Source organism: Mastigoproctus giganteus, chromosome 4 (genome assembly GCF_048544385.1).
Source record: "Mastigoproctus giganteus isolate SK-2022 chromosome 4, ASM4854438v1, whole genome shotgun sequence".
In the NCBI taxonomy this organism is placed as follows: domain Eukaryota; kingdom Metazoa; phylum Arthropoda; class Arachnida; order Uropygi; family Thelyphonidae; genus Mastigoproctus; species Mastigoproctus giganteus.
The window spans coordinates 148,478,238-148,490,396 of NC_143578.1; the positions used below are offsets into that span (position 1 = coordinate 148,478,238).

General features: G+C 38.9%; 1 protein-coding gene across 1 annotated transcript in view; it reads right to left on the reverse strand.

The window, feature by feature from the left end:
- The window catches only part of LOC150087120 (twitchin-like), a 3,511,780-nt gene that overhangs the window by 1,127,461 nt on the left and 2,372,160 nt on the right, over nt 1-12,159 (reverse strand). The window contains 1 exon segment of the mRNA XM_090372971.1: nt 11,088-11,202. Within this exon segment, the coding sequence (XP_090229097.1) occupies nt 11,088-11,202 (115 nt within the window).

Genomic DNA, 12,159 nt, shown 5'->3' on the forward strand with positions numbered 1-12,159 from the left:
TACAAGAAAGGCACCTGGGGTGGATGGGATCTATCCAGTTATATTAAAGGAGGCAGCAAAGGAAGTAAGCAAACCCTTAGCCATAATTATGAGAGCTTCCTTGGACTCAGGGGAAGTACCCATGGACTGGAGATGTGCAAATGTTACCCCAATTCACAAAGGAGGATCAAAGGCTGACACAAGTAATTATAGACCTGTGAGCTTAACTTCTGTTCCAGGAAAATTAATGGAGGCACTGGTTAAAGAAGCACTGCAGGATCATCTAGACAAGACTTCAGTCATAGCTCAGACACAGCATGTTTTTGTTAAGGGGAAGTCTTGCCTGACCAATTTGATTGGATACTATGATGCAGTCACAAAAGAACTGGATGCAGGGAATAACTTTGATATTAGCATTAGCATTTAGCATTAGTAGAGGCATTTGATGCAAGAAAGCAAGCTTATGCAGCATCAGCCAAAAAAAAAAAAAAAAAAAAACCACTTCCACTTCACCCCTCTGTTCGTTCAAAATACATGTCCAGCTGAGCCTTAAACTTATTTAGGCTATCAACCTCCACCACAAGGGATGGCAGTCTGTTCCACCAACCAACCACCCGCTGGCTAAAGGCAAATTTCTGCACGTCTATCCTACATCTGTCTTTCCTCAATTTGAATTTATGCCCTCTCAGGTGATTTTTCTGAGCTAGAGGAAGAATCCCATCAGCATTGAGCATGCTTAAACCATTCAAGGCTTTATACACCTCTATCAGATCACCTCGCTGGTGCCTAGTCTCCAGACACTGTAATTTGCAAAACTTAAGCCTTTCCTCGTAAGAGCACCCCTTTGTTCCATTCACTAATCTTGTTGCCCTTCTCTGTACTCGTTCCAGCAGCTCTACATCCTTCTTGAAATGAGGCCTCCAGACCTGTATACAGTACTCTAAGTGTGGCCTGACCATTGCCTTATACAATGGAATAATCACCTCCTTATCCCTGCTGGAAAAATTCCTGTATATCATTGACAATACTCCATGACCTACTCTTGCAGCCTGTCTGCACTGCTCAGAGAACTTCATATCTGCCTGCACAATCACCCCCAAGTCCCTTTCATTCTCTACCACTGTCAGTGTAATACCACAGAGTTGATACGTTGCCCTGGGGTTGCTGTTTCCCATGTGTAGTACTTTACATTTGTCAATGTTAAACTTCATTTGCCACCTCTCAGCCCATCTGCTCAACCTTTCCAGATCCTGTTGCAGCAGCATAGTGTCAGTAGTGTCCTTGACAACCCTGCCAACCTTTGTATCATCTGCAAACTTGGACATTAAGCTTGATATACCATCATCAATATCATTTATAAATACAGAAAACAATAATGGACCCAACACTGAGCCCTGAGGGACTCCACTAATAACATTAGTCCACGATGAGCAGTGTCCATTGATTACCACTCTCTCTGTCTTCTCCCACTCAACCACCCCTTTATCCATAGCAGCAATTTGCCTCCAATGTCACACTGCTCCAATTTGTGTAGCAGTCTTCCATGTGCAACAGTATCAAAAGCCTTTCTAAGATCCAAGTATATAATATCAAAGTTATTCCCTGCATCCAGTTCTTTTGTGACTGCATCATAGTATCCAATCAAGTTGGTCAGGCAAGACTTCCCCTTAACAAAACCATGCTGTGTCTGAGCTATAACTGAAGTCTTGTCTAAATGATCCTGCAGTGCTTCTTTAACCAGTGCCTCCATTAATTTTCCTGGAACAGAAGTTAAGCTCACAGGTCTATAGTTACTTGTGTCAGCCTTTGATCCTCCTTTGTGAATTGGGGTCACATTTGCACATTTCCAGTCTATGGGTACCTCCCCTGAGTCCAAGGAAGCTCTCATAATTATGGCTAAGGGTTTGCTTACTTCCTTTGCTGCCTCCTTTAATATAACTGGATAGATCCCATCCACCCCGGGTGCCTTTCTTGTGTTTATCTTCAACAGTTTCTCCTCCACTTTACTCCCAGTTATTTCAAGATTCTGTAGCTTACTGCTAGAGTTGAATACACCTCTGGCGTTCCCCTTGCTGAATAACTCCTCATGTGCGAATGTCGATGCAAAATATTCATTTAGTTTGTTAGCTACCTGAGCAGGATCATCAACAGTTGATCCATCAATATCAAGTGGACCAATCTGATTCATCCCCTTCCTTCTAGAGTTTACATAAGTAAAGAACTCTTTGCTGTTTTTCTTTGCATCCCTTGCCAAGGATTTCTCGTAATCTGCCTTCGCCTGCCTAACCTCCTTTGTAACTTGGTTGCATATCAACTTGTATCTATCATAGGCTTCTGTGTCTTGTGTTAATTTGTAAGTATCCATGCATTTTTCTTCTCTGCCATATGCCTCATTAGTTCATCTGACATCCATTTTGGCCTAAACCTTGAACAATATTTCTTAGTTGGTATGTAAAGCCTAGTAGCTTCCAAGATATGTTCTTTGAATGCTTCCCATTTTGAATTTGCTGTTGGTAACATCATCAGTTGGTCCCACTGTATAGAATTTAAATACTGTCTCAGTCCATCATAGTCGCCTTTACGGAAGCAATAACCCTTCCCTTTACCCCTAATGGTAGTTACCTCTTTCAGTAAATCCCACTTCAGCACACTGTGATCACTGCCACCTAGTGGTTCATTTATCTGCAGATTCTTAATGCATGAAGAATCACTGCTGATAATCAAATCAAGAGTATTACTCCCTCTAGTTGCCTCCTGAACATGCTGATGTAGAAAACAATCATCCAATAAATCCACAAAAGCCCTGCTAGTGTGTGAGTCACCAGCCCCCAAATTCCAGTCAATATCTGGGAAATTAAAATCTCCCATTATAAGACTCTCTGATTTACTGGCCCACTCTATTTCCCTGTACAGTTCCTTATTATACTCATCAGAGTCATTAGGCCTATAGCACACTCCTACTCTCAATTTTGATCTCCCAATGCTATTATATACTATTATATACAAATATTATATACTTGGATCTTAGAAAGGCTTTTGATACTGTTGCACATGGAAGACTGCTACACAAATTGGAGCAGTGTGGCATTGGAGGCAAACTGCTGCTGTGGATAAAGGGGTGGTTGAGGGGGAGAAGACAGAGAGTGGTAATAAATGGACACTGCTCATCGTGGACTAATGTTATTAGTGGAGTCCCTCAGGGCTCAGTGTTGGGTCCATTATTGTTTTCTGTATTTATAAATGATATTGATGATGGTATATCAAGCTTAATGTCCAAGTTTGCAGACGATACAAAGGTTGGCAGGGTTGTCAAGGACACTACTGACACTATGCTACTGCAACAGGATCTGGAAAGGTTGAGCAGATGGGCTGAGAGGTGGCAAATGAAGTTTAACATTGACAAATGTAAAGTACCACACATGGGAAACAGCAACTCCAGAGCAATGTATCAACTCTGTGGTACTACACTGACAGTGGTGGAGAATGAAAGGGACCTGGGGGTGGTTGTGCAGGCAGATATGAAGTTTTCTGAGCAGTGCAGACAGGCTGCAAGAGTAGCTCATGGTGTATTGTCGATGATATATAGGAATTTTTCTAGCAGGGATAAGGTGATTATTCCATTGTACAAGGCAATTGTCAGACCACACCTAGAGTACTGTATACAGGTCTGGAGGTCTCATTTCAAGATGGATGTAGAGATGCTGGAACGAGTACTAAGAAGGGCAAAAAGATTAGTGAATGGAACAAAGGGGTGCTCTTACGAAGAAAGGCTTAAATTTTGCAAATTACAATGTCTGGAGACTAGGCACTGGTGAGGTGATCTGATAGAGGTGTATAAAGCCTTGAATGGTTTGAGCATGCTCAATGCTGATGGGATTCTTCCTCTTGCTCAGAATAATCACCTGAGAGGGCATAAATTCAAATTGAGAAAAGACAGATGTAGGATAGACGTGAGGAAATTTGCCTTTAGCCAGCGGGTGGTCGGTTGGTGGAATAAACTTCCATCCCTTGTCGTGGAAGTTTATAGCCTAAATAAGTTTAAGGCTCAGCTGGACAGGTATTTCGAACGAACAGAGGGTTGAAGTGGAAGTGGTTATTTTTTATTTATTTATTTATTTATTTATTTATTTTATTATTTTTTTAAATTTATTTATTTATTTATTGTTTTTTTTTTGGCTGATGCTGCATAAGCTTGCTTTCTTGCATCAAATGCCTCTACTAATGCTAATGAAGATATATCAGGCATAATGTCAACGTTCAGATGATAAAAAGGTTGGAAAGGTGGTTAATGAGAGTAATCAAGGTAAGCCGCTGTAAAAAGATCTCAAAACATTAAGCAGCTGGGCTGAGAAATGGCGGTTGAAGTTTAATATTAACAAATGCAAGGGATTACCTTCACCACAACTACATTAATACCCAAATTAATGCACCAACTGGGTGATGCATTTTCCACTACTCAAAGTAGTGGAAAATGAAAAAGAATTACAGGTAACTGTGCAGCCAGATAAGAAATTCTTTGAGCAGTGCAGACAGGCTTCCAAGAGTGTTTTGTCAATGATATACAGGAATTTTTCTAGTAGGGATAAGGAAGTGATTATTCTAATTTCATTGTCCTTATGCTGGAATTGGTGTAGAGAACAGAAATGAGATTGATGAGGGGTACAAAAGGATAGTCTTACCAAAAAAGGTTTCAATTCTAGAAATGAGTTGTTGAGAGCTGGAACAAACTTCCATCTGTTGCTGTGGAAGTGGGTTTTTGAATAAATTAAAGGAAGAACTAGACAAATTACTGGTGTGATGGATAGGTAATGTTGGAATTTTTTTTTTTTTTTTTTTTTGCTGATGATGTATGTTGTTTTTTTTTTTTTTTTTTTTTGTTTTTTTTTGTGCAAGGGCTACTTAGGCCATATTGCATCTATCACCATTATGAATGTTACATATGCCGACCGGGCTAGCCAGGTGGGTAAAGTGCCTGCCTCGCAACCCAAAGGTCGTGGGTTCGAATTACGCCTTGGGCTTGGATCAGAGTAAAATGCAAACAAACTTTGAGAGGTGCATTATGGCCACAGAAGCCAATGCGCCAACAACTAACCAAACAAAAAAAAAAAATTTTACATATGCATGGTGACTGTAATGGCATTACTCAAAAACGATCATATAATTCTATCTTTTTCGTAAAGTGTAAAAACTCCAGAAGATTAGCCTCGTTACCTATGATGTGGCAGATTGTCAAGGGTTCTTTAAGGTTTGGCAGAAAGCTAAAAGAAACTTGGCGGGCAGTGGTGTAAAAAGTACACTCAACAAAAATATGCTTCATTGTAAGTGGACAGTTGCACTGTGTGCATTGTGGAGGATCATTACCTGTGAGGAGATAAAGGTGGGTAAGATGACTGTGGCCAATTCACGCTCTGGTTAAGATTACTTCCTCCCTCCTGTTTATATGGAAATTGGAGGTCCACGGTTGTGGTTCAGGTTTTATTTGGCAGAGTTTATTATGCGTTTGGGCTTACCATTGAATTCTCCATTGTTCTTTACACATTCTTCGAATGTTACTTTTGTAGTCAAGATACAGAACGTAATACTGTGATAATTCTCTGTTGGATGGATGTTTATCAGCATAGTCCACACATTCATTTCCTGGTATCCCAGCATGGCCTGGGATCCAGCAGAAAATGGCCACTCGTTGGAGTTCTTGAAGAGGCATCAATTTGGATTTTATGAGCTTTATTAAAGGATGTGTTTGGGAAGAATTGTCCTGTAAAGCTATAATCGCACTCTGGGAGTTTGTATATATCATGCTTTTATGGAGGGACAGAGGGAGGATATTTTCTACTACAAGTTTGATGGCGTATAATTCAGCTGTATAGCTGCTGAATTCATTGGGAAGTGATACGGAGAAGGTTTTATGAGGGAAAATGGCTGATGCACCCACTCCACTCTCAGATTTTGTTCAAGAAATGTCAAATGTCAAAACAATGTTCAAGAAAGATGCGATTGAAAAATGTGAGCAGTGAAGAGACCGATTCTTTATCTAAGTGTTGGAGCATTATGTAGTATATTCCATCGGAGCCTGCAGCACTGTTTTTTGAGGTAGATATGGGTTGTTGAAGTTCAAGCATTGTAAGCGGCTGATTATAGGTAAAGAACATTTACTCATAGGTCTGAAGTTCAGTTTGGACTTTTCAGCTAATACTTTGATCTTCTGGAATGATGGATCATATGCTGTTGAGGTAGATAACTGAGAAAAAACAGTCCCTAGGGCATTGATTGTCATAAATTATATTTTTTTTATATTTTTAGAATCAAGAAACCAAGTAAGTCAATGGTGAATTATTGTTTTCAGGAATGGAATGATATTTTCCTGGTTTGGGAATTGCCATTATATAGGAGTGATGCCAGGAACTGGGGAAAGGATGTTCGAGAAAGATGCAATTGAAAAAGGTGAGCAGTGAAGAGAGACAGATTTTTTATCTAAGTGTTGGAGCATTATGTAATATATTCCGTTGGGGCCTGCAGTACTGTTTTTTGAGGTAGATATATATATATATATATATATATATATATATATATATATATGGTAAAAAACATGAACTTGTAGGTCTGAAGTGCAGATTGGACTTTTCGGCTAATACTTTGATCTTCTGGAATGATGGATCATATGCTATTCAGGCAGATAACTGTGAAAAAACAGAAATATCCCTAAGGCATTCACTTTATCTGTAGGAGAAGAAAGCTCCTGCCCATTCCAGTTGAGAAGTGCGGAGAATAATGGGGGAAATTTGCCATTTAGTTGTTTTTATTTTTCTCCATATTATTCTTGAATCAGTATTTTTATTAATCGCGCTCGCAAATCGAGTCCAAGATTCTCTTTTAGCTTTCTTCCTAATGTGATGGGCCTTGGCTCTGAGTCTCTTGCAGTTTATAAGATTGGTGGTGGTGGGATGTTTTCGAAATAGATTCCATGCTCAGTTTTTTTTTTCTTTTTTTGCACCTTTGCACTCTTCATTCTTAGTTTATGGTTCTATGTGTTGCTGACTGTGATTGTGGAATCGCAGTGCATGCAGCAGCCAATATTTGTCTCGTGATGTGATCGGTAGCTGTGTCAATAGGACAGGTTTCGATGATCTGTTCATCAAAGGACTCGGGAAGTGAATTTTGCCCAAACTGCTCTGGGAAATTTCCATTTTATGTAGTTTTGGGAAATTATGGAATGTCCTGTTTGAATCTTACATATTAGCGGAAAGTGATCACTATTTAGCGGGTTGTCAAGGGCCGTCCACTCAATACTAGGGAAGAGGATCGGATGTTGTTGTTTGGTTTTTAGGAGCATTAGCAGCTTAGGCCATATTGCTCCGGGATATGCGGTGGTCATTCCCTGACCTGGGAAGAGGATCAGAGAACATATGGAAAGATCTATTGCAGAAGTTCTACCTGTAGAGAGATCGATGTAATTTGGCAAGCCAGTATTTAGTATAGTCAGATTTTGTCTGTCAGCAAGCTGTTCGATAAGTTGTCCTCGTCCATCTGCATTGGGACAACCCCACAGTGGATGGTGTCCATTGAAGTCACCCAATAAACAGATAGGGGTTGGCAACTGCTGAATAAGATCTTTCAATTCATGGATGGTATAGGAGTGATTGGGCGATAGGTAGATAGAGACAGCTGTTAAAGTAATACCAATCACTATACGTGTTGCAACAGCTTCGATGGAGGTTTGTAAAGGAATGAATCTGCAAGGTACTCGTGAGTCTATGGGTATGGCTACCCTTCCGTGAGCATTATTTGTAGCAGTTCTGTCTTTCCTAAAGAGTGCATAATTCTTAACTGAGAGTGACACATGCCGTGTTAAATTTGTCCCTTGTAGGCAGATGCCTACAGGATGGTAACAATCAATTAACTCATGGATATCATCAATGTTACTGTGAATTCCTCTACAGTTTGACTGTATGATTTAGTGCATTATTTGGTTTTGTTACTTGAGGAAGATTCTGAGTCTCTTTTATTCCCAGGGTGTTTGTGGTGATCGAGTTTCATTTTCTCTCTTCTTGGAAAGGTTGGGCGTCCAGTATCCATGTCATCTTCTGCGTAAAGGTCTAGGATAGGTTCATTTGGGTCAGTATTGTTATCAGTGTCCATATTTACTGAAGTGATATTGTTTGTCTTCCTATTTGGAACTGAGTCAGTTTTTGATTTTGAACTATCTGATGGTCTATGTGGGGTAGCTGGTGGGACTGTGACTGGGGTGTTGTTGGCTCTATCTACTACCTTTTGCTCTTTTGGAGTCTGTTTCATCGATGGTGACAGTATAGATCGGGCCCAATCTGCAATCGATATGGTTGGGGGAAATGATACTTCAGTTTGTGTTGCTGTTGTTTAATATTTTTGCATTGCTGCTGCATATGTGTTCTTAGGTGCGTTGAGCATAATTTGCTTTCTTGCCTCTTGGTGTGTGCCTTTTCGTTTTACCCTGTACTTCTGGATTTTTTTTCCAATTTTCCAGAGATCGCTTGATTTTGAGTAGGCTGGATGCGTGCCTTTGCAATTCGGACAGTGCTGTGTTTTGGAATCACAGTCTTTTTGTGAACGTTCTTTTGACCCACAGTTTGGACAGACTGGATCTCCTCAACAAGCCATTTGCGCTTGACCAAATTTTTGGCACTTGTTGCATCTTATAGGATTCGGGATAAAGGGTCGTACTCGGCAGTTGAGATAGCCGGCTTTGACACTGGATGGTAAGATAGGTGTTTCGAATGCCAGGATGATGTTGCGGGTGGGAACAAGATCTCCATCTTTCCTGATCATGATGCGATTCGCTTGCACCACTTTTTGATGTTTGAGTTCTTGGGCCAGTTCATCTTCTGTTACATTTATCAGATCCCACTCTGCAATTACTCCCTTGGAAGTATTTAATGCTGCATGAGTGGTAACTTGAATGGGTAGTCCGCCAAATATCATTAGTTTCAACAGTCTCTCAGAATGGGTACGACTGACTGTTTCTACCAAGAGGTCTCCAGATCTGAGTCTTCTCACCATTTTGGGAGAGCCCGCCACATTTTCCAAACATTTTTGTATAAGAAACGGTGAGAGAATGCTCATAGATTTGTCCGACAGACTATGTATGATAAGGAATGATGGGCATTCCTGTTGGTCTTTGTCTGTACGCAGTCGTTTAGACTTTGTTACATCGTGGGAAATGTCATGGTCAGCATTGTTGACGGTACTGGATGAGCGCGTAGGCTGCTCAAGCTCTGGGTAATTGTCATAATCCATGTTAGGCTCCTTTTTTGCCCCGAGGGGTTGACTTTCTCTCCCAAGTTTCCGGCCCCGCCATGGGGAGACAGGAGCAGTGCCGCAAGGAGGCCAAGCGGTTAGATAAGTTAGTTGGTTAGTAAAATAAAGTAATATATGTAATGAAAAAGAAAGGTGAATTTCCTTTCTTGTTCTTACTTGTGATTTTCCAAGTATAGAACTGGATTATAAATGAACTGCTAGTAAAAAATTATATAACTTAAAATGAACTTTTAGCACTGGGAAAGATAACTATATATTCACACTTTGAATGTTTGACCTCGAATTCGCTTGGAACCCGGGGCCTGATGATTTATAAGCTTGCTTTCTTGCATCATTTGCCACTACTAATACTAACAGTTAATAATATCCTCACCAGTTCCAAATGAAAAGAATTTAAAAACTTTCTAAGAAAATTACAGTTAACTTTTATGAAAATTAAATCTTTTCCCTTTACATTGACAGTATTTTTATCATTAAATAGATCCAACATTAACACACTGTAATCACTGTCATCTAGTGGATCCTTTATGTCACCTAGTGGATCCTTTATCAAATCATATGAAGCATACTACTTTCTCTTGTTGCCTTTCTAGTGAGTGTCCAATCATAATTTTCAGTTAAAATTTCCCATTAGAAGAAATTCTGATATACTGGCTTACAGTTGTTCATCATATTTTTTTAAAGAGTCATTTGACCTATAACATACACCTACCTTTTGAATCCAATCAACCATACTCAAATTCTGCATTCCTACATCTGAGTGGCAATATTATTAGTAGTAATAATAGAGACAAATGATGGAAGAAAGCAAGCTTATACAGCAGGCCAAAACAAAATAAAAGAGCCGACACTTCCCATATCACTTATAACTTCTCATATTCATCTCTTATAACAGTTTGCCCAGTTCTTCCTTGAATTTATTTAACCTACTCACCTCTAACAACATCAGATAGGAGTTTGTTCCAACGATTGACCACCTGCTGGCCGATGGCAAATTGCACACATCTACCCTGCAACCATCCTTACCCAGTTGGATTTTTTATGCCCCCTCATCTGTGTAGTCTGAAGAGGAGAATGGTTTCCACCAGCATTGAGCTTACTCAATATGTTTTTAATATATATACTTATAATGTCTGCATTTCACTACTACTGCTTCAAATTCATGAAACTTATTTACCCTACTCCATTCATTAGTATATACAAAAGTATACAGGCATGTATGTTTGCTATTAGTAATTCTAACACAGCCCATGTATTTACTTGTCACAGGAGGGTAAGTGCTGTCGTCACCAACACCTTGCTTTCCAGGCTGCTGGATGTTGCTATACTAACGGCTCAAGAATCACTTTTGCCTCTGCTTGTAAATGCCTTTAATCTAGTCCGTGTATCCCACCTACAAGTTAGCAATATCAGCCTTTTTTTAAGCCTATTTTAAATATTCTTGCATTCCTTCTATTTAAATGTATCACATCCACATAAAAACAGTCTCTCCTGTTAACAAGCATGGATCAATGTACTGAGAAAAATTTTACCCCTATGAGTCTTGCACAGTCCCTCTTTCAGATTTAATCAGATGAAGATTTAATACACTTTCAGATTTAATCCAATATATATATAATTTTACATTATATTGTATCATATTATATCTGATTTTAAATTAAATATATTTATTTATTTTTATTAGTATAAATTTATTGTCAGTGTTTATTAAGTTAAATTTAATAAAGAACATCTTGAGTAACATTCGTGGCAGTAATCTACAGTTTACAACATGAAAGAATGAAGATTATAAGGGATCTATAAGAAACACAACTAACCTGGCTGATCTTCCACCAATACAGAATGAGAGGGTTTGCTTGGTGTACTCTCGCCAATGTTGTTTACTGCTATCAAGCGGAACTCATATTCCTGTCCTTCATTTAAATTTGGAACCTGAAAATTTTATCTTTCAATAAACCACATAACTAATCTTAAGCAAATATACTATTAGAATATTGTAATTTATTCATTTATGCATAGCAAGGTTGATATGCTGACTCCATTATACATCAATGACACATATCAGCCTGTTTTAAGCATAGAATGAATTCACCACATAAAACAGGCTGGCACAATTTGCATATAATGTTACAGACCAGAATTACACAGTTAAGAAATAAAAATAATTATTTAAAAATTCTGAAGTCACAGGATTGGCTAAAACAACTCTGTAAATCACATAATAACATGTTAAATACAGTAAACTACCCCCCCCCCCCCTTTTTTTTTCTAAAATAAACTTATATTAATTCTACAAAATCACATATGAATGTATTAAATACAGTGTTACCCACTTTTTTGTACAAAGGAACAATAACAAATAAACAAAAATAACACAAATTAAAAAAAAATTGACATACCAAATTTCATAATAAGATATTTACAGCAGGACATCAAACAGTGAAAGGGGATTCATTTGCATGTTTTTGTTGAAAAGGAAGTGCACGATGCTGAATTTGCATCAAGTGCAAATTCAGCATCATGAGGAGCAAAGTTGAGATCTTGAAGAACAAGGTTGATGCTCTAGAAGGAATTAAAACCAGTGACTCGTCAAGCACTCAGCTGCCCAGAGTAATTCCTGACCTTACACTCACATATCAGATGACAGTGGATCCTTAAAGGTAAAAATTGCTTGTCCCACAGGAAGTAGCCATTTTAGTGATTTAATGTCAGGGAAATGAGAAATACATTGAGTTTGGCTTTATATTAGCAACACCCCCTTGTGTAGTAATGGATTTGCTCATGATGCTAACAAAGGCTTGATATAACATTGTGATTTGTACACAGGATGAACAGTTTTCGAGTGTTTATGAGGCCCTTTCCAACTTCACAGATAGGGACAGGACGTGC